At 39.6% G+C, this 19,933-nt stretch overlaps 1 protein-coding gene across 10 annotated transcripts in view; it reads left to right on the forward strand.

The window, feature by feature from the left end:
• MBOAT2 (membrane bound O-acyltransferase domain containing 2) overlaps nt 1-19,933 on the forward strand; it is a 148,555-nt gene that overhangs the window by 126,168 nt on the left and 2,454 nt on the right. For 9 of the 10 annotated variants that reach the window (XM_063713488.1, XM_002812309.6, XM_063713489.1 and 6 more), the window contains 6 exons: nt 2,009-2,192; nt 5,915-6,107; nt 11,074-11,177; nt 15,399-15,463; nt 16,884-17,016; nt 18,862-19,013. In XM_063713488.1, coding sequence (XP_063569558.1) covers nt 2,009-2,192; nt 5,915-6,107; nt 11,074-11,177; nt 15,399-15,463; nt 16,884-17,016; nt 18,862-19,013 — 831 coding nt within the window. Of the gene's footprint in view, nt 1-2,008; nt 2,193-5,914; nt 6,108-11,073; nt 11,178-15,398; nt 15,464-16,883; nt 17,017-17,284; nt 17,337-18,861; nt 19,014-19,933 lie in introns of those variants that run through there. The other variant, XM_054548410.2, reaches the window with a different exon arrangement.

Here is a 19,933-nt window from a genome sequence, read left to right on the forward strand (position 1 = left end):
CCAAGCTTGAGACAACACATAGTTGATATCAAATATCAATGGAATGAATGAATGAATCTTTTGTTTGATATTATACATTGCAATTAGACTTAAGTTCTCATTTTATAAATAAATACAGTTACTTACTTCGGTACCTAAAATGACTTGTTGTTTGATATGACAGTTGAGCCAAAAATTACTTAAGCCAATGTCATGGTTTAGAACTATCTCCTGTCCTTGCTAATGGTGATACATAGTTTGACTTGGTGTTAAAATAATTGGTATTGAGAATGGAGCTCTGCTGCTGGAGTACAAGGAGTTCTTTTGTAACCTTGTGACTGCAGGGTACTTACCCTGGTCTTTGATACAGTGAGAAAGCATGCCGTTTCATCGTTAAGTAGAACTAAAAGAGAAAATCTGCCAGAAACACTTTCTGTCATCAGTTTCAAGCCCTAAAAAGAAAAAACTTAAGGTTCAAGATATTTTTAAAAGTGGAAAAATAATTCTGGAAAAGTTAGAAAAGTAGTTTGGGCTGAGTTAACCCAGATAGTATCAGATGGACAGGAATCACTATTTTGTTCTATTTAATTTATCAAAGAAAAATAATATATGCTGAGCTAGGCAAGGTGGTGTGTGCCTGTCATCCCAGCTACTCAGGAGGCCAAGGCAGAAGGATTGCTTGAGCTCAGGAGTTTGAGTCCAGCTCTTTAAAAAGCTGTTTATGAGGGTATTCTGTTAACCTCTCTTGTCCACAAGAGTGTTTGTATTTTTTAAGGAGACAGCTTATCATATTAAGAGAGGAGCAGGGACTGTAACATGTTCAAGAAGCCTGCCTGCTGTCCCCAGGTGCAGTTGTGTTTTCTTTGTGATGGTTTATAATTGACAGTGGACAGTAGACTTTCTTAATGCAACTGTTTTTTTTTAAATACACTCCTCATTCATTTATATAATAACAGAAACAGTCTAAATAGTCTCCTGTGTTAACTACCTATTTTCACTGTGTTACCCATAGGTACCATGTATCATTTGGACAGACCTCTAAGGAGCGGAATTGACTTGACTCCCTTTTCTCCTCCACCTCACAGCCAATCCCTCCGCAGCCTTCAGGCTCCACTGCCAGGATACGTGCAGAGCATCTGCCCCCTCCTCCAACCATTGTCACCTCCTGCCTGGAGACCGCAGGAGCCCCACACATGGGCTGGAGTGATGCATTGAGACATAGGTCTTTTAAACCCCTGCTGTGTTTTTTCATTTCAGTCGGAGTAAAATCTGAAGTTCCTGCCATGGCTTGTAAGGCAGGCCCCGTCTGATCCCACCTCAGCTGTCTTCCCTGCTCCCACCTCTTCCCCTGGGTCCACTCTGCTCCAGGCCCATGGCTGCCTTGCTGCCGGCCGTGTCCAGCTCAGGGGTCTTCACGCATCATTCCCTCTGCCTGAAACCCCTGTCACCAACATCCACACAACTCCTCTCACTTCTTCGTGGTCTCTGCTCAACTGTCACCTTACCAGAGAGGCCTTCTTTGACTTCTTAATAGAATAAAAGAGTTCCTTTTTTTTGTGGCACTTAGCACCTCTGAAAATATGTTTTATATATTTTATTATTGTTTTCTGCAACCAGTATGCAAGCTCTGTGGATGCAGGATTGTCCTCTCTTTTGTTTACTGCCGTATCCAGGCCCTGCAGCAGATGGGGCACACAGTGCGCAGCATGTGTTTGTTAGAAGAGCAAATGATTGCCTAGGAGGAGACAGCACTTTGTGGATAGTGCGTCCATCTTTGATTTGTCTCATCGTGAGAAATCTAAGTGGAAACCTTCATATTTGCTCATAAGGATCTGTATAGAAACTCTTATTCAGACATACTTTTGAGCATGACTATGTCCTGATCCTTAAAATTCCTATTGTATGGGTGCAAATGAAAATGAAAGCTTGTTTTATTTTGGAAACGGAGAGCAGTGAGGTGGATCAGTATTCTATCAAATGTTCTGAAGCTTATGCTGCATCTCACTGGTTGTGTGTCTTTTCATTGCAGGCGCATGCCAAGCCTACTGGAGTATTTGAGTTACAACTGTAACTTCATGGGTATCCTGGCAGGCCCACTTTGCTCTTACAAAGACTACATTACTTTCATTGAAGGCAGATCATACCATATCACACAATCTGGTGAAAATGGAAAAGAAGAGACACAGTATGAAAGAACAGAGCCATCTCCAAATGTAAGGTCATGAGATTTATCTGGAGCCTTTATAGCATGTATTGGTTAGTCTTATTTAAAGATACAAATATTTTCACATTGTGAACTTATCCATCTATTTCTTTAAAAATACTTTTCAAGATAAATGACTTCACACTGCACCTAGTAGAAGTACAGTCATGATTAAGAACACAAATAAGGTCACTTCAGAAACTATGTGCTGAATTCCTCAGTGAGAATAATGCTTTATAGTTATAGGGGATTTTACAAGAAAGCTCTTGTCATGGAATTGGCCAGCCTAATAATTTTCCAGGCTCCTTTCCCCCTTCCCCCTTCCCTTCCCTTCGTTTTCTTTCTTTCTTATTTCTTTCTTACCTATGCCTTGTGTTCCAGCAGATTGTAAACACTCTGTATCCTCCATTTCTTTTCTGCTTTCCCTCTCCTCTTCTTAGTTATTGCAAGTTGAAATCTTTCTTCTCTTTAAAAGCCTACTTCAAATACCACCTTTTTCCACAAAACAGCTCCTGATTCCCACAATGAAGAGATTAGTAATATGATAAAGATATTAATAATAGCTAACACTTTGACAGTGCTCACCATGTGCCAGGCACTGTGGTGTGCACCTCACATGTAGTTACTCTTTCAGCCCTCACAGCATTCATACAAGGTAGGCGCTGTTTTTCTCACCGTTGAGGAAACTGAGACTCAGAGGCTAAGTGATTTGACCAAGATTTCCCAGGTTGGCAGTAGAACTGGAATTCAAACCAGTGCAATCTGGTTTCAAGTCTATGCTAAGTTGCCTTACAAGCAAACATAATTTTTATTTTCTTTAAGCCACTGGGGCACTTGAAATTGGTGGGATGCTGCTTTGTAAAGAAAGGCAGTGAGGCTCTGTATAGGCTAAGTTTCTGTTAGATTTCATCTGGTAAAATCTAAAGTTTCCATGAAAAAGAATAGGCCAATCAGGAAGTCTGTGAGATGAAGGAAAGGGGCTAGTGTGTTTTCTCTGAATGTAGGGCTTAGAGCAAGGGGTCACCTTTTTTCTCCTGCAAATCTACCACCCTCCACTGTGTGGGCAACAAAGAGTGAATGTAGAAATGTGCCTGCACTTGCAAAAGATAGTATATTACCTCTTTCCTACCATGTGGCTCATTGTATTTTATACCAAAAAGGTGTTTTTGTCTTCATATTTTCTATTACTGGTTAAGTGTTGAGAAATGTCATATCAAACTGAGTGGGTTTCCAGACTTGAAATTCGTGTCTCTTCATTGACTGTTTTGTATCTCCAGGATGACCACTTAATCTTTTAGTGGTTTCCCTGCTGTAAGAGAAGGTAAAGACAATTGTAGACAGCTTGTTAGAAGTTTATTCGGGCATGCTGGAAGGAGAATGAAAGCCTAAGAATCAAGATGCTGGACTGTCAGTGACCAGTTCGGCTCATCATTTCAGCACATCACTTAATGTGTATGAGTCCTTGTCTGCAAAAGGAGAATCTTAATGTCTTCCCCATTTTACAGACTGTGTGAAGATCAAATTATTTTGTAAAATACTTGAAAATATCAAATGTTATAAACATGATAGTAGTAAATCAAACTTGACAAAGAATAATACAAGTGTATATATTCTATCACCTCACTGAGTTTTTATGGGTTTTACTCTCATAAAATATCACTTTCCTCTTTTGGGTTATAGACATCCTAAATCAGAGGTTGTTGATAATGGCAAATATTCTTAATGTATTTTCCCACCATTTTAATAATATATTTTATTTAAATTTCACATGCATATGCTTTATAAAGTCAAATAGTGGTAGTTAGTCATAAGTCCCTCAAGGGGCATTTGGAAGCTCCTTGTGCGTCAGTGGAGTGCGTAGATGCTCAGGATCGTAAGGAGGGTGCTCATGGAGCCCACTGGCTCTTCTGTTGGGGACCTCTCCACTGTCCTCTCCTCTATCTGCATCAGTTAGAATATGGGTTTGGCTGCTGAAACAAGGACCAAAATAACAGGAATTTAAGCAAGGTGGAAATTTGTTTTTATGTTATATGTGGGACAGCTCACCTGTAAGCAGTGCATTGATAATATGGGGGCCCCAAGGTGTTAGAGATCCAAACTCCGTCTTCCGTGTACATATTACTTTTGCTCACATCCTGTTGGCAGAAACTAATCATATAGCCACACTCAGATGCACCAAAGGCTATGATGTGTCATCTTTAGCTAGACTTCCAAGCACCCAAGAGAAACCTCCTTTTCTGTGCAGGAAGGGGAGGAGGGCTCCTGGGTAACACTTGGCAGTCTCTGTCATGATGTCTGTAGGCCATTTCTCTGGGGCTCTTTGGTTTTTTGAGTGAAGGATTCTCCAGTCTTCTGCCTAGGGCATACAAACTTGACTGCTGGGACTCTGGGTCTGGGCAGGGGAAGGGGGCTGAGGATATCACCTCTCTGGATACAGGCTGTCTTCGTATTCTCTACATTTTCATTGCAGCACCATATCCCTGCCCTACTTCAGAACCATATAGTCTCGTGGCCACAGTACTTCTTATTACATTACTAAAATGATGTGCCTCATTTTAAAATTAAAGTATGGGGCCATTTATTTCACCTTGCTTCATTTATAATTACAATTTTTTCTCTACCATTTTAAAACTCGAAATTCAAATGTATAGGTAAGATATTTGGGAGGCACTGAAGAAAGAGTAGCCTTATTTTATTAAAGAAAGGGATAAAAGACAATGGAAAATGAGAATAACAACTGCTGCAAGGAGTCCTCGAACACTGAGTTCCACCTCGCAGGAGCAACCAATAATAAAATACTGTTCTCAGAAGTGCAGTGCATCCGGCATGCGCTTTGGCTCTTGCCTTGGAGCTTTTCTTTTGGCACCATTATATAAAGTGTTAAAATGTGGAACTTCATTGTTAAATTACTTCAGTTAATTTGAATACTGTTTTGTTACTGTATAGGGCACTTCTAAATCCAGGTATTTTGTTGCATTACTTCATCTGGATCTAGCCTTCTCTTCGCTTGTTTCTTTTTCTTTGTAGCCTATATAATCTGTTTTATACCAAATGAAGTTGAAATATTCTGGCCTTCTACAAATATAAAAACAGCATGAGTTGTAAAAATACAAAATACCATGAGTTGGTAATGTGACCTTACCGCAGTATTGCTAAGAATAGCCTCTTCTTTTCACCAGGGTCTTTTATGCAAATTCTTATTCTTCTCAGGTGTATAGCTCTTTTGGTTTTTATTATTCTTGAACAAAGTTGTGTTAACTTTCAGATTTACAGAGATGCATAGATTGTTTATTGTAAAAATAACATCCATGAGATGCCTAGAATTTGGAAAATATAGAAAAGACACAATGGAAAAAAATATATATATCCGTATAAAATTTACTGCCAAAAGTAATTAATGTTAATTTTTTTTATATTCACTTCCATTCACACCAATACACTTATGCTTGCTTTTAGATTTTTTTATTTCCTGAAAGTTCTGAATACAAAATGGAGGTTTTAGTATGAGTTGAGCAATAACCCCTAGATAGTACTTACAGATACAGTTGGAAAAGTTCATACCCTGAGACTATGGAAGACTTTAAATGCCAAGTGCAATGTAGCTCTTGAATTTTGACCAGGAGAATTGTAGGACTGATGATCCGTTCAGGAAGATTAATCTGTCGATAATACCTAGAATGAATTAAAAGGAGCATGGATAAAGTTGATGAAGTCTCGCCTTGCACTTTTCAGGCTGCGGTGATTCAGAAGCTCTTAGTTTGTGGGCTGTCCTTGTTATTTCACTTGACTGTCTGTGCGACATTGCCTGTGGAGTACAACATTGATGAGCATTTTCAAGCTACAGCCTCGTGGCCAACAAAGATTATCTATCTCTATATCTCTCTTTTGGCTGCCAGACCCAAATACTATTTTGCATGGACGCTAGGTAAGTAACATGTAAATAGACTTCCCTGTGTCTAGTTGAAGCGTTTCTTCCCTTGTCGATAGATTGCTATCAGTGCGCCCTCTTGAGGATACATAAAGACCAATTGAAAAAATTAAGTCATCTTTGTAGAAAAAACAGCCCTCACAACTCATATGTAAGTATATTCTAAAAACTGAATCCATTTTATTATAATACAAAATAAAAATAAATGGATCAATGAAAGACAACAGATATTTGTTGAATGCCTATTATATTCTAGATTCAGTGCTAGCCAGGATAGATACGAGTATGTATAAGACATAGTCCTTATCCTCCAGATGGTTATAATTTAGTATGATTGTATTCAGCTTGCAATTATGATACCTGTTAAATAGACCATTAACCATAGTATAATATGATCGGTAGTTTTTCAGCAAAGTGAATAAAATGATATTGGCACACTGATAGGGGGTCATCAGTTATGCTTGGCAGGTAGAACAAATTTTAGAGAAAAGATAACATGCAATCGTGGCTTTAATTGAATGTGGGCCAGTTATGGTGGCTCACCCCTATAATCCCTGCACTTTGGGAGTTCAAGGTGGGAGGATCACTTGAGGCCAGGAGTTCACGACCAGCCTGGGCAGCATAGTGAGACCCCCCTCTCTCTACAAAAAGATTTTTAAAAATCAACTAGGCCTGGTGGCGTGTGCCTGTAGTCCCAGCTACTTGAGAGGCTGGGGTGGGAGGACTGCTTGAGCCTAGGAGTTTGAGGCTGCAATGAGCTATGATTGCACCCCTGCACTGCAGCCTGAGCAACAGAGTGAGGTTTTAGTATGAGTTGAGCAATAACCCCTAGGTAGCCTCAAAAACAAAAACAAAAAGATTGAATGTGATTTCAGCAAGTGGGAAATGGCTAGTTTTGCACTCATGAGCAAAGAGACATGGAGGTACCTCGCTTTGCATGGCAGATGTTAGCAGGGGCATGTAGGAAGGAGGGACCTGGTCAGGTGAAATGGGCTTTCACAGGACCTTGCCTGCTCTGCTGAATGAGCCACAAAAGACTTCAGGCAGGCTGACGGCCTGATCCTGTGGCAGAAGAAGATGATTCTGGCCACGTTTTGAAGGTTGGACTGAAGTAGAGAGAATGCTTCATTGGATAAATTGAAAAACCTCTTTTATATATGTATTGTCTTTTTTATCTCACCCACAAGATTATAAACTCCTTTATTCTTAAGATTGTGTTCTGCTTGCCTTGTTTATATTTGTTACTCAACAAATATTTGAACGAATGCACAAAGAAACACATCAGCCAATAATTAGGCCTCTGAGGATTAGCATTTTACTGTCGGTTTTATTTTGATTACAATGAAATACAGTTTGGGGCTGGATTCATTATTTTCAGTCTTTCATCATACAGCTGTGCACAATAGCATCATTAAAAGTTGCTTTAACCCGGTGAGTTAATGGCCAATTAAAATACAATTTGTTACCTTATGGATTTTAATCTAAGATTTCTTTAAGGATTGAACATTTTTATTGTAGCCAAATTTAGACATCAATAATACCGAATTAAATTCCTGCACTACTTAAATTCTGACTTTAAATTGAGACTGAGAACCTTCCTAAACAAACCTGATATTTTTAGGGTTTTATAAGAATTCTGATCTATTGGTTGAATCACTAGATTTATAGAATATGAGAGTTCTGCATGTTTTTGGATTCGGTTGGACATCTAATTGTTGAAAATCTTATCAATAGAACGAGGTCATTGAATTTATAAGGCTTTTGAGAAAAATCACAAGATCTCTGTAAATATGTAAAAATATACAAGATTTATCATTAGGCCGGGCACAGTGGCTCACACCTGTAATCCCAGCCTGTTGGGAGGCTGAGGAAGGAGGATGACTTGAAGCCAGGAGTTTGAGACCAGCCTGAGCAACATGGTGAGACCCCATCTCTTCAAAAAATTTTTTTAAAATTAGCCAGGTGTGGTGTTGCACACCTGTGGTCCTAGCTACTCAGGAGTCTGAGGTGGGAGTACCGCTTTAGCCAGGGAAGTTGAGGCTGCAGTGAGCTGTGATCACATCATTACACTCCAGCCTGGGTAACAGAGTGAGATCCTGCCTCAAAAAAAAAAAAAAAATTATCATTTATTTTTTATTTGCAATTATGACAATTAAAATGATTCTTAGGGTACTTCTGATCCTCCAACCCCAATATTTGGTTTGAAAAATGAATCTTGTGCATTTTTACATATTTGTGAACCAAAGGTGAGTTAATTCCTTTTCCCTGATTCTTCCTTAAAGAAATAATCATATATAGAATATATATGAATGACAATTTGAAATTGAACTATATTTAAAGAATTTAAAGAATTTTTAGCTGTAAGGCAATAAAGTTATTCCATTCAATAAATACTTATACTATGTCTGTACTGTCTTAACACAAGTAATGGTTGAGTTCCTGGTAATGGTTCAGCCCTCAGGTTCAGGTTTCAACTCTGTCAGTGGAGAAGCAAGCTGAGGCTCAGCATGCATGTGCCCACGTTCATCTCCTCCCCCGTTACCTTTTTGTAATTGTCCATTTGGTTGTAAAATTGGAGTTTAATGATCTCTGGAGGTCCCAAAATCTGTTTTTTGGGAAGTCCAAGAGTTCCAAAATTCTGTTTTTGTATTTTATTAATAATTTATAAAAATAGTATAAATGTATTCTGGATCATATGGACAGTTACTTTCTGATTTTTGTATCCACATGTACATTTTTCAAATTATAATTTCATGGATACTAGTGGCTAGGCAGACTATATTTAATTCTTTAATTCAGGGTTCTCAAAATGGGAATCAGGCTTCTCATCTCCATAGCGCTGTGGCCCTGCCCTCTTCTCCTTATCACCTCAAAAAAATGATTTATTGGGATCTGAGCAGTTTTTTTCCCTTTAACTCAAGTTTGAAAAACATTTAGTCCATGTAGGGACAGATTAAAGTTTAAATTGATGTTAATGGTCAGTTATTTGGAATATCTCTATATAATGACAACTTGGAAGCTCTCTCAGGAGTTACATTACCTGAGGTAAAGATTAGGCAGGGTCTGTGGTGGGAGACTGAGGGGCAGGGGAACATGGAAGGTGGACTCCTGCAGTTTGATATCCCCAGTTCTCTTCTTGTTTCGTTGCTGTTGACCATACCCTGGGCCAATCTTGTTGTCAAATGTGAAGTTGGTTAGGAGTTTCATTGCTCTTAAATCACAGTAGGCTGAAAAAGATGGAGAGGATGAATACATGAACAAATCAGAAGTGGTGGCTTAGGAGTTTCATTGCTCTTAAATCACAGTAGGCTGAAAAAGATGGAGAGGATGAATACATGAACAAATCAGAAGTGGTGGCTTAGGAGTTTCATTGCTCTTAAATCACAGTAGGCTGAAAAAGATGGAGAGGATGAATACATGAACAAATCAGAAGTGGTGGCTTAGGAGTTTCATTGCTCTTAAATCACAGTAGGCTGAAAAAGATGGAGAGGATGAATACATGAACAAATCAGAAGTGGTGGCTTAGGAGTTTCATTGCTCTTAAATCACAGTAGGCTGAAAAAGATGGAGAGGATGAATACATGAACAAATCAGAAGTGGTGGCTTAGGAGTTTCATTGCTCTTAAATCACAGTAGGCTGAAAAAGATGGAGAGGATGAATACATGAACAAATCAGAAGTGGTGGCAACCATGAGGGAGGGAAGGAGTTCCCCAGCCGCCATTTATATGGGTGTGCTGCCCATGTGGTTAATAGATTTTTAATTCTGTTGAATACGTTACTATGCTAACAGGCTTACCTTATAGGCTCATATTTATGTGAATTGAACAAAGGCGGCTGACCTCATTAAATCTGACAGAGGAGTAAATCTTGTTTATTCTTTTCCCCCAAAGTGTAATTTTTAAAGGATCTTGTTTGATGTACTAGAAAGCACTAATAAACAATAAAACAATTTAAGGATACATGTCTGTATAGGCATATTATTTTGCTGGGCTTTGATGGATTTCTGTTTGTTTTTTGTTTGGTCATGATACAAATAGCATGAACAATTTTCCAGTTGATTGGAAAAGGGCTCATTTGAGGCAGAAATTTTCTTTGTAGCTTAAGCATGTACATAAAGCAAAAATGACTAATCGAGCATTGTGATGAAAAGGATTAGAAAACAAATTCTGGGTCGTGTGCGGTTGCTCTTACCTGAAATGCCAGCACTTTGGGAGGCCAAGGTGGGAAGATGGCCTGAGGCCAGGAGTTCGAGACCAGCCTTGGCAACATAGTGGGACCCCCATCTCTACCAAAAAAAAAAAAAAAAAATTAGGCATGATGATGTGCACCTGCAGTCCCAGCTACTCAGGAGGCTGAGGCAGGAGGATTGCTTGAGCCCAAGAGTTCAAGGCTGCAGTGAGCTATAATCGTGCCACTCCAGCCTGGGCAGTGACACAGGGAGACCCTGTCTCTATTTTTAAAAATTCTAGAGACATATACACAGAATAGGTTCTGGTGAACCAAGAAAGAAAAAAAATGGAAGGAAAATATTATCCCTCACTTACATATTATTGTTTATAGTAAACTTCAAATATATGAATAAAAAGAACATGGTGGTCCCAGAGCAAAAACATCCCCTTAGCAACTTCCTGGCAGCTGGTTGAGCATACTCTGCTGTGTTCCAGTGGCACAGCTAATGTTGGGGAGCGTTTCCTGTTCGAGTCTTCACCTTCACCTATTGGTCCTCAGCAGCTTTTAAACTCCACCCGCCCCCAACTCATGCATGATGTCTCATGTATTACTGACTAACCAAATTGTCCTGAATGTGTTATTTTCATTGTATGTGATGTTGTTTCTGACTTAAAAATCAGAATAAATCTACTTTTACTGTTTAAAAGATATAATAACACATACCTTCTGGGAGAATATGGTAGATTGTTATAGAGATTCTTAATACTTTTTTTTAAATTTTGTTTTCTATAGCTGATGCCATTAATAATGCCGCAGGCTTTGGTTTCAGAGGGTATGACAAAAATGGAGCAGCTCGCTGGGACTTAATTTCCAATTTGAGAATTCAACAAATAGAGGTGAGTCAATCATTAAGAAGTTAGTTACTATATACTTTAAGTACCATAGTTTGCTTTCATAAGTTATGGTGTGATGTCCTAGGAGTGGTATTGAAGGTTTTTTAATATTAACATTCATTCTTTCATTTAACCAATACATATTGGTTGTCAACTATGTGACCTGGGCACTGGAGACAGTGAATAAGATAGGTACAATTCAGGCCCTCATGGAGCTTTAGTTTCCCAGAGGTTACAGAATAAGGTAAAATAGGTGGTGATCAGAGAGGGGTAAGGCATGTGGGTATTCATGAAATAGGAATCCAGGTTAGTTGAGGTGTTTGGGGGAAGAGGGTCCTAAAGAAAATGATGCTTAAGCTGAGTCCCAAAGAAGTAAGAGACAGCCGGACACTCCAAGTAGAGGGAGCAGCCTGGGGGCTGAGAGCTGTGCAGCTCGTGTTGGTTCATAGTTTAGGGAGTCATGAAGGATGAGACTGGGGAAGTGGAGGCCAGGCAGCCACATTCTTACAGGCCATATTAGGAGTTTTGGTCTTTCTTACAAGAGCAATGGGGCACTGTGGATGGATTATATGTGTAGCCAAGTGAGGTGATCATATAGGTGTTTTAGAAGGATCTGGCATGTAGAATGTATTTCCCTCAAGAGGCAGAGAGCTCTGTTAGGAGGATGTTTTGTTAATCCAAGATGATGGTAACCTAAACCGTATACTGCCAGTGGGGCTAGAAACACTTAAATATATTAGAGAGCTGCGTAAGAGACTCAACAGAACTTGGTGATAAATTGGGATCAGCAAGAGAGAATGAGTTATGAATCAGGCCCAGAAATCTGGTTTAAACAACTAGGTTTATGGTGATACCTTCCACTTAGATAAGGAATGGAGAATAGACATGAGTTTGAAGGGACAGGTAATATCTTCAAATCACAGGCTTAGTGAGTTGTCCACCAGGCAGATCATGGTCAGACACTCAGCAGAGGCACCTGAGCTTGAGAGTGAAATCTGGGAACTATCAGCATGTGGCAGTTCAGGCCCTGGAAGAGAGAATCAGAAGAGGTGAGAGTGTCTAAAAGAGCACCAGTACTGAGAGGCTGGGCAAAGGAATTCAGGAGTAGCCAGAAAGAAAAAAGGAGAAAACCATCAGGGCACTGTGGCTCACACCTGTAATCCCAGCACTTTGGGAGGCCGAGGCAGGCAGATCATTTGAGTTCAGGAGTTTGAGACCAGCCTGGGCAACATGGCAAAACCCATCTCTACAAAAAATACAAAAACTAGCTGGGCATGGTGGTGAGCACCTGTAGACCCAGCTACTCAGCAGGCTGCAGTGAGCCGTGATCGTGCCACTTGCACTGTAGCCTGGGTGACACAGCAAAACCCTGTCTCAAAAAAAAAAAAAAAAAAAAGGAAAACCATTGTTTTGCCAGCCTGTGAAAAGGATCATTCCAACATTCCAAATAGGAGAGATTACTAAAACTTGAGGTGAAGAGGTCAAGCTGGATCCTCTGATAAGCCCTAATGTTGCTAAAAGTGGGCAGTCAGGCAGTAAGTGCCCGAGATGGGATGCCATAAGAAATGCAGGCCATCACTGAAGTGTGCTGAGATAACCAAATCTGAATCAGATTTCTAGATACTTCTAAATTTAGAGAGGATGTGGAGTATAGAGAATAAGTTAAACACCAGATCAGATCAAAAGTGAGTTCTATGGGACATATGACCCAAGCTATTACAGATTAAAAGAGGCTTTGGCCAAATGCACTGTATGAACTTTTTTGGGATGCTGATTGACCAAACCAACTGGAAAAGACTTTTCTAAACAATCAGGAATATTTGAATACAAAGGGGGATTAGATGATGTTGAGGAATTATTAATTTTGTCTGATCATGGTCTTTTAAAAAGTCTTTATTTATTGGACATATTCTGAACTAATTGCAGGTGAAATAAGTCTGGTATTTGCTTTGAAATATTCTTAACAACAATGTTGGCAATAAAAATGGAGAAGGAGAGGGAAAAATTGATCATTGTTGAAGTTGAATGATGGATATAGCAGTGTTTCTAACCTTTTATTATTAACACCTTAAGGGGACTTTTAAGACACTCTTTTCCTAATAATTCCCCCCTGAGATTTTAATACCACAGATACATTGTATATCTATATACCTGTTGATACACTACTATATGTATATATGTTCTTTATACATAAAAAAAGATATTTTTGCCCCTTAAGAACCAATTTTCATCTCCTGGGAGCGATATCACCCCTGCTGAGAGTGCATGGCATGAGAAAAGGTAAAGAAAGGAGTTAATTTTTCTGAAGGAAAAAATGGTCATCAATGCTAAGTGCCACTAAGATACCAAGTAAGAGAAGGACACAAATGCCTTTATCATTTATTTATTTATTTATTTATTTATTTATTTGAGACAAAGTCTCACTCTGTTGCCCAGGCTGGAGTGTGGTGGCGCGATTTCGGTTCACTACAACCTCTGCCTGTCGGGTTCAAGCGATTCTCCTGCCTCAGCCTCCTGAGTAACTGGGATTCCAGGCGCCTGCCACCACACCTGGCCAATGTTTGTATTTTTAGCAGAGACGGCTTTTCACCATGTTGGCGGCCAGGCTAGTCTCGAACTCGTGACTTCAGGTGATCCACCCACCTCGGCCTCCCAAAGGGCTGGGATTACTGGCATGAGCCACCGTGCCCATCCTTGTTTATGGTTTTATGAACAGCAGTTTCAGGAAAGGGATTCAGATTCATAAAGGCCAGATTACACAACTCCTAGGAGTTCATTCCCCATAAAGGGAAGAGAGTAGAAATAGGGCAGTAGCTGAGGGGAACAGGGAATTGAGGAGAGCTGTTTGTTTAATTTTGTTTTAAAATGGAGAGATTAAAACATGTTTACTGATTAGGAGACTATTTGGAGGGCAGAGTGTGAAGCTTCTCCTACAGTCTGAAGGAGAGAGACCTATTGATTGAAGTCCCAGAGAAGATGGAAGTGGAGACATTGGCCCTAAAGGAGAAGGACCACTTCTCCTGTTATAAAGACAGGAAGGAGGACAGGATAAGTGTGTGTGCAGCTGAGTGTGTAGTTCGATGGTGAGAATTTGGAGTCTGATGATTTTATATCATCTCTGTAAAGTAGGAGGCCAACTTACCTGTTGTGAGGGAGAAAGGAGGTGATAGGACCAGAGATATAGATGGGGTATTAGGTTGAATCATGCGAAATTGCTGACACTTACCTCTTCTTGACTTTATTTAAAAAAAAAGAGAAAAGAAAATTTCAAATAGTTCAGTCCAGTAGCTTTTTTCAGGAAGAGGAGAAGGAACTGTCTAGGAAAACAGGATTGTAGATTGAGGGCTCAGTAGTGGTGGAGAACCATGAACTTAAGACAAAGGTCTGAAATGTGGTAATACTCTGCACTCAGCGCGCAAATGTTACCAGTGGGGAAAGTGGACAGTGTGGTTGATCTGGAATTAGGGTTTTAATAGGGAGGTGAATGGAAAGGAAAAAGAAACAAAAGCATTGAAGATTCTGACATAAGAGTAGTAATTTACATAAGGGAACACAAAATCTAAAATGGTCAGAAGTGAAGACCAGAGGAGGAGAGAGTTACATAGGATAAAAGTAGAAAGGGTGGGAGACGAAAGGCCCCCTCTGAGATCAAAGAATAGCTTTAGTGGGAGTAACTTGAGAGAGGAAGCTGGGAAGGTGGGGGATGCCCTGTGAGATCTGGGTGTGCAGATCCACTCTTTCAGGGGCAGCACAGCCAGGCAGCGCCAGAATTGAGAGTAGCCAGGGCACCGAGAGACGATGGCAGGGCAGGATGTCGCGGTGGATGTCTGCTTCACCCAGGACCATGGCGGAGCTTGGCGGGAAGAAGGTAATGAGGTGGGAGCCCCAGTTTTCAGTGTGAGAGGGAGGCCATCGAAAGGCATTTGTACACATTCTCAGGAATTTATTTGGAAGAATTCTTGACATCCCTTGTAAATGTTAACATACAGGAGAAAATGGTGATAATCCATCACCTCATAGATGTTCCCAACAATAAATAAACTTGTCTTATGTAGAATGATGTTACCACATTAGAAAAACAAGATTAAGGAAAGAGAAATCACTATACTACCATTGATGTTAAGTAATTTTTGTTTTTATTTTTTAGCATAATAATATATTATTACTTATATTTAAAGCTTCATTATTTTGTGACACAAAGAAAAAAGTTTCCTTTTTTTTCAGATGTCAACAAGTTTCAAGATGTTTCTTGATAATTGGAATATTCAGACAGCTCTTTGGCTGAAAAGGTGCGTTCCTTCAAAAACAATCTTTAGATGTGCTTTGGCATCTAGTTCTTGAGGTTGAGCTTCATTGAGTTCAGGTTCTTGATTAAATTGACTATGTTGAGTGACATTGTGACCTCAGTGTCAGCTGGGAAACACTGTTAGCCTCCTCCTAAGCAAGACATAATCGAATGAGAACTATTTTGGCTTGAGTCACGAATGCAGCTATCCTGCAGGTGCAGCTATCCTGCCCTCTCAGCCTCCTTTAAAGGCCTCTGCCAATGTCAGAGGTCACCAGTATCCTCCTTTGCAGCTCCTGATTGTGTTCATTAGAGATGTGGTTTAAATTAACAAGTGCCTGCATAAGCACAGTACCTATGCCTGGGTACTCTAGAACAGTCCCGATTTTAAATATTTCAATTCAACAAATCTTTATTTGTTAGGCAAGGGAAACAAAGATGAGTAAGATAAAAAGACTCAGCTCCTGAAAGTGAAAGGGTTCGCAATTTTGTTAAAGACACGGTGGTGTAATCAGACACGTGCTGTTCCCCGTGGTGAGGATGAGGAGAGAGAAAGCAGGAACAGCGAGGGCACAGAGGGATGCAGGAAGAACTTCCTGGAAGTGTGGGTGCTTGAGCTGAGGTTTGTGTCAGGAGTGTGTCTTGTGAACAGGGTAAGGTAGAGGCAAGCCAGGCTGGGTGGAATAACAGGTGCGAAGGACAGAGCTGGGGAACAGCACACTCTCCCAGGGGTTCTCTTATCATCCCTGTGAGCACATTGCCCTATCTTGAATTTACTTCATAAAAAACGGCCCTTATAATGATAGAGTGCTAAGCAGACTTTTTTTATAGTGTCCTTTTTTAAATGACAAATTAAACATCTTTATCCCTTGAGATGGCTAGCATACGCTGTCATCTCTTCACAGTGCCTGGCAGTCTCCCCAGTGGCTGCAGATCCTCTGAGCTAATCTGTTGTGTTATTTTTTGTTATTATAATTTAAATTTGATACCTTAGGGAAACTTTATTTTCAGCTGAATTCTCTATCCCTGTCATAGAAAAACTGTAGACTAAGCACTGTCTATCTGCCAGAAAGAGTAGTTATTAGGTCAGTTGAAAGTTATTGATTTTTTTAAAATAAAATAATGTAGGATAAAAGCAACCTTACTCTTTTTGTAAATTGTATAGACTCCCGAATATTAGAAATGATCATTTAAGTTACTGTATATACCAGTAAGAAGATGAGAATTAACTTTATGTTCCTAAATTTGACACTTAATAGCTATAGCCTCGCTGAGATCATAGAGAAGTGATTGCCTAAGATAAGTTGTATTTGTTTTTCTAGTTACCCTAAATCCTGTCAGGTAATAAAAGAATGATCGTTGCAGGCTTTGTAAACTCGGGTCACTCACTCCACTTGGCTCTCCATGTTTTTCATGGTTTCTAGGGTGTGTTATGAACGAACCTCCTTCATTCCAACTATCCAGACGTTCATTCTCTCTGCCATTTGGCACGGGGTATACCCAGGATATTATCTAACGTTTCTAACAGGGGTGTTAATGACATTAGCAGCACGAGCTGTAAGTATCAAGAATTTTATTTTACAATTCAATGGTCCACTTGAACTGTTAAAAAGGCTGAGTACATCTCTCTTACAAGGTAGACCCTCTTTCCTTGGCCATGGTCAGTATTGTCCTTTCCACTAGAAGCGAGGTGTGTAACTGTGTGCATGTTTGCTGAGCGCTCACCACGGGCTAGGCTCCATGCCCAGTTCCTGTGAGGAGAAAACACGTTTCTATGTGCCCGGCAGGTAGGAGGCACTCACAAAATGTTACTTTGTCTTTACAGAATTTTCTGAAGGAGAGATAAAAACTGAGTTAAATAAAGATGATCAGAATGGGTAGGTTTATTTTAGAAATGTTTCCTGAAAGCTGTAACCTTTGAGTCCTCTCTGAGACGAAGAGTAGGCTGTGCTAGGCCAAGACAGTGGATGAGCCACACTGGAAGTGGGCACAGTTCTTTAGAGTATTTGCCTAGATAGAACTTAGAGTAATATTTTGGGAAACAATTGAGAAATTAGGTTGGTGACATGAGGGAGGTAAGGAGAAGGATAGTTTAGTGTAAGCCCTTGAAAACCAGTTAGAGGAAAGTGACATGACAAAAACCATGTTTGAACAAGCTGCTAATGGCACTTACAGGTAAGAGGGCTTCATTTAACAAACTAGCAGATATTTACTGTATTCCATTTTGAGGTACTTTGGGGATATATGAGGGAAATTTCAAGAAATATTAACTAAGGTAGCTTCCAGTAGTTTGTAGTCTAATTTGGGATAAGGTGTATGTGTGTGTACATACCTTACTCATGTGTGTGTGTGCACGCACACGTGCATCACAAGGCATGTGTGACAGATTCCATGGGTGTTATAAATACTAAGTAGCATAGGTGTTTAGAGATGGAAGAAGTCTCTTTGGGTTGGGTTAATTAGAGATGGCTCCATTAGGAAGGTGTTTGGATCTGGACTTTGAGAGATGAAAGTTATTTCAATAGTGACTGAAGTATAATGGGGAAGAAAATGACATTCTAAGCATCGGAAGGACATTAGCAAAACCCATAATTCTTAGTGGCTAGGCTCTGCTATCTCTTGCCTAGCTCACCGCCATGGCAGTCACCTGCTCTTGATTCCATCCTGTTCACCAGTGACAAATCCATTTGTCCTGAGGTACAGGCTTTCAGCATTCCATTCTTGCGCTTAAAAACTATACCTAACTCCCTCCCATTGCAGACAGAATAGGATAGGCTTCTTCCCCACCTGGTGTTCAAGTTCTACCAATGCCCTCCTCCCTTCCCCCATTTGCCTCTCTAGAATTACCTGGTATCTATGCATGAATGAATTCTCTGCTTCCATTAGATTTACTTGTCATTCCCCAAATACACCATGTACTTGCACATTAGCAAAGCCAAGTTTGTCTTTCACAAATGCAAAGGTTAAATAAGAGTTAAGGATGAAGGTAAACCAAACTTTATTTATATACTATATTTTACCAAATATGATTTAAGGATCTCTAGGCAGTGTTGTCTTAAACTTTTCTTTTTTTTTGGAAACTTTTATTTTAATACACAATCTAATCTACAGAAAAGTTGCAAAGAACTTCTATATGCCCTTTACCCAGACTCACCAGTCATTTATGTTTTCCCTGTTACTTCCTCATCCGCCACCCCTCTCTTTTATACACAGTATGTACAATGTGTATTCGCTTTTTTAGAACGAACTTTATCCATAGTAGCAGTGTACATTCCCACTAGCAACTTAGGAGAGTTTCAGTTACTCCACTCCACATCCTTCCAACAGTTGATATCACCAGTGTAACTGCATAAGTAATGTTAATTTAAAGATACAGCAAATGTTTTTGTTTCTTTATTTCAGATGAGAAATAACTTTAGACATTATTTCATTGAACCTTCCCAACTGAAATTATTTTATGATGTTATAACATGGATAGTAACTCAAGTAGCAATAAGTTACACAGTTGTGCCATTCGTACTTCTTTCTATAAAACCGTCATTCACGTTTTACAGGTAAGTGTTACTCTTAAAACTTTGTCAGTGGGAATAACTTTATTTTCAAAAGAAAGTTTCTTGCTATTGGATAGAATAGAAAAATAGTACCACAGCCACATTTCCTGCTGATAAATGAATGATTAGTTACTTTTTAATTCTGAACTAAGCAAGTCTCAGCGTTTCTCTGTGGAATGACTCATACTACTCAACCCTCAGATGAGTGATTTAGACAGAGAAATATCAGCTAGGTAACCACTGCCTCAAACCTCTCCTAAATTTAACAAAAAACTTGTTAGCTTAATTGTCCTGAACTTCTTTGGGGAAAAAACCAGCTATTTACAAAGAATTATTAATTATCTTTTTTTTGTTTGTTTGTTTGAGATGGAATCTCGCTCTGTCACCCAGGCTGGAGTGCAGTGGTGCAATCTGGGCTCACTGCAACCTCTGCCTCCCAGGTTCAGGCAATTCTCTGCCTCAGCCTCCCAAGTAGCTGGGATTACAGGCACCCACCACTACACCCGGCTAATTTTTGTATTTTTTTTTTTTTTAGTAGAGATGAGGTTTCACCATCTTGGCCAGGCTGGTCTTGAGCTCCTGATCTCATGATCTACCTGCCTTGGCCTCCCAAAGTGCTGGGATTACAGGCATGAGCCACCACACGCAGCCTAAGGAAAAGAAATTATATTTTATTTGTTCCTTTTCACTGTGTCTTTTATGTTTGATTGATACTGTGGTGATCTGTATATCATAGAAATTGTCTCGAATTCTGTATTTTTATCATCTACTTATCTCCTCTCCCTGCCCACCAAATCCCACTCTCCCATATTAGATGCTGATATTTTAGAGATCAAAACTTTATTCTTTTATAAATTCTTTATTACTCTAGCATTTAGAATGACTTAGCACAGAGTAGTCAGAAAACTATTGAATCAAATATG

Source organism: Pongo abelii, chromosome 12 (assembly GCF_028885655.2).
Source record: "Pongo abelii isolate AG06213 chromosome 12, NHGRI_mPonAbe1-v2.0_pri, whole genome shotgun sequence".
NCBI lineage: Eukaryota > Metazoa > Chordata > Mammalia > Primates > Hominidae > Pongo > Pongo abelii.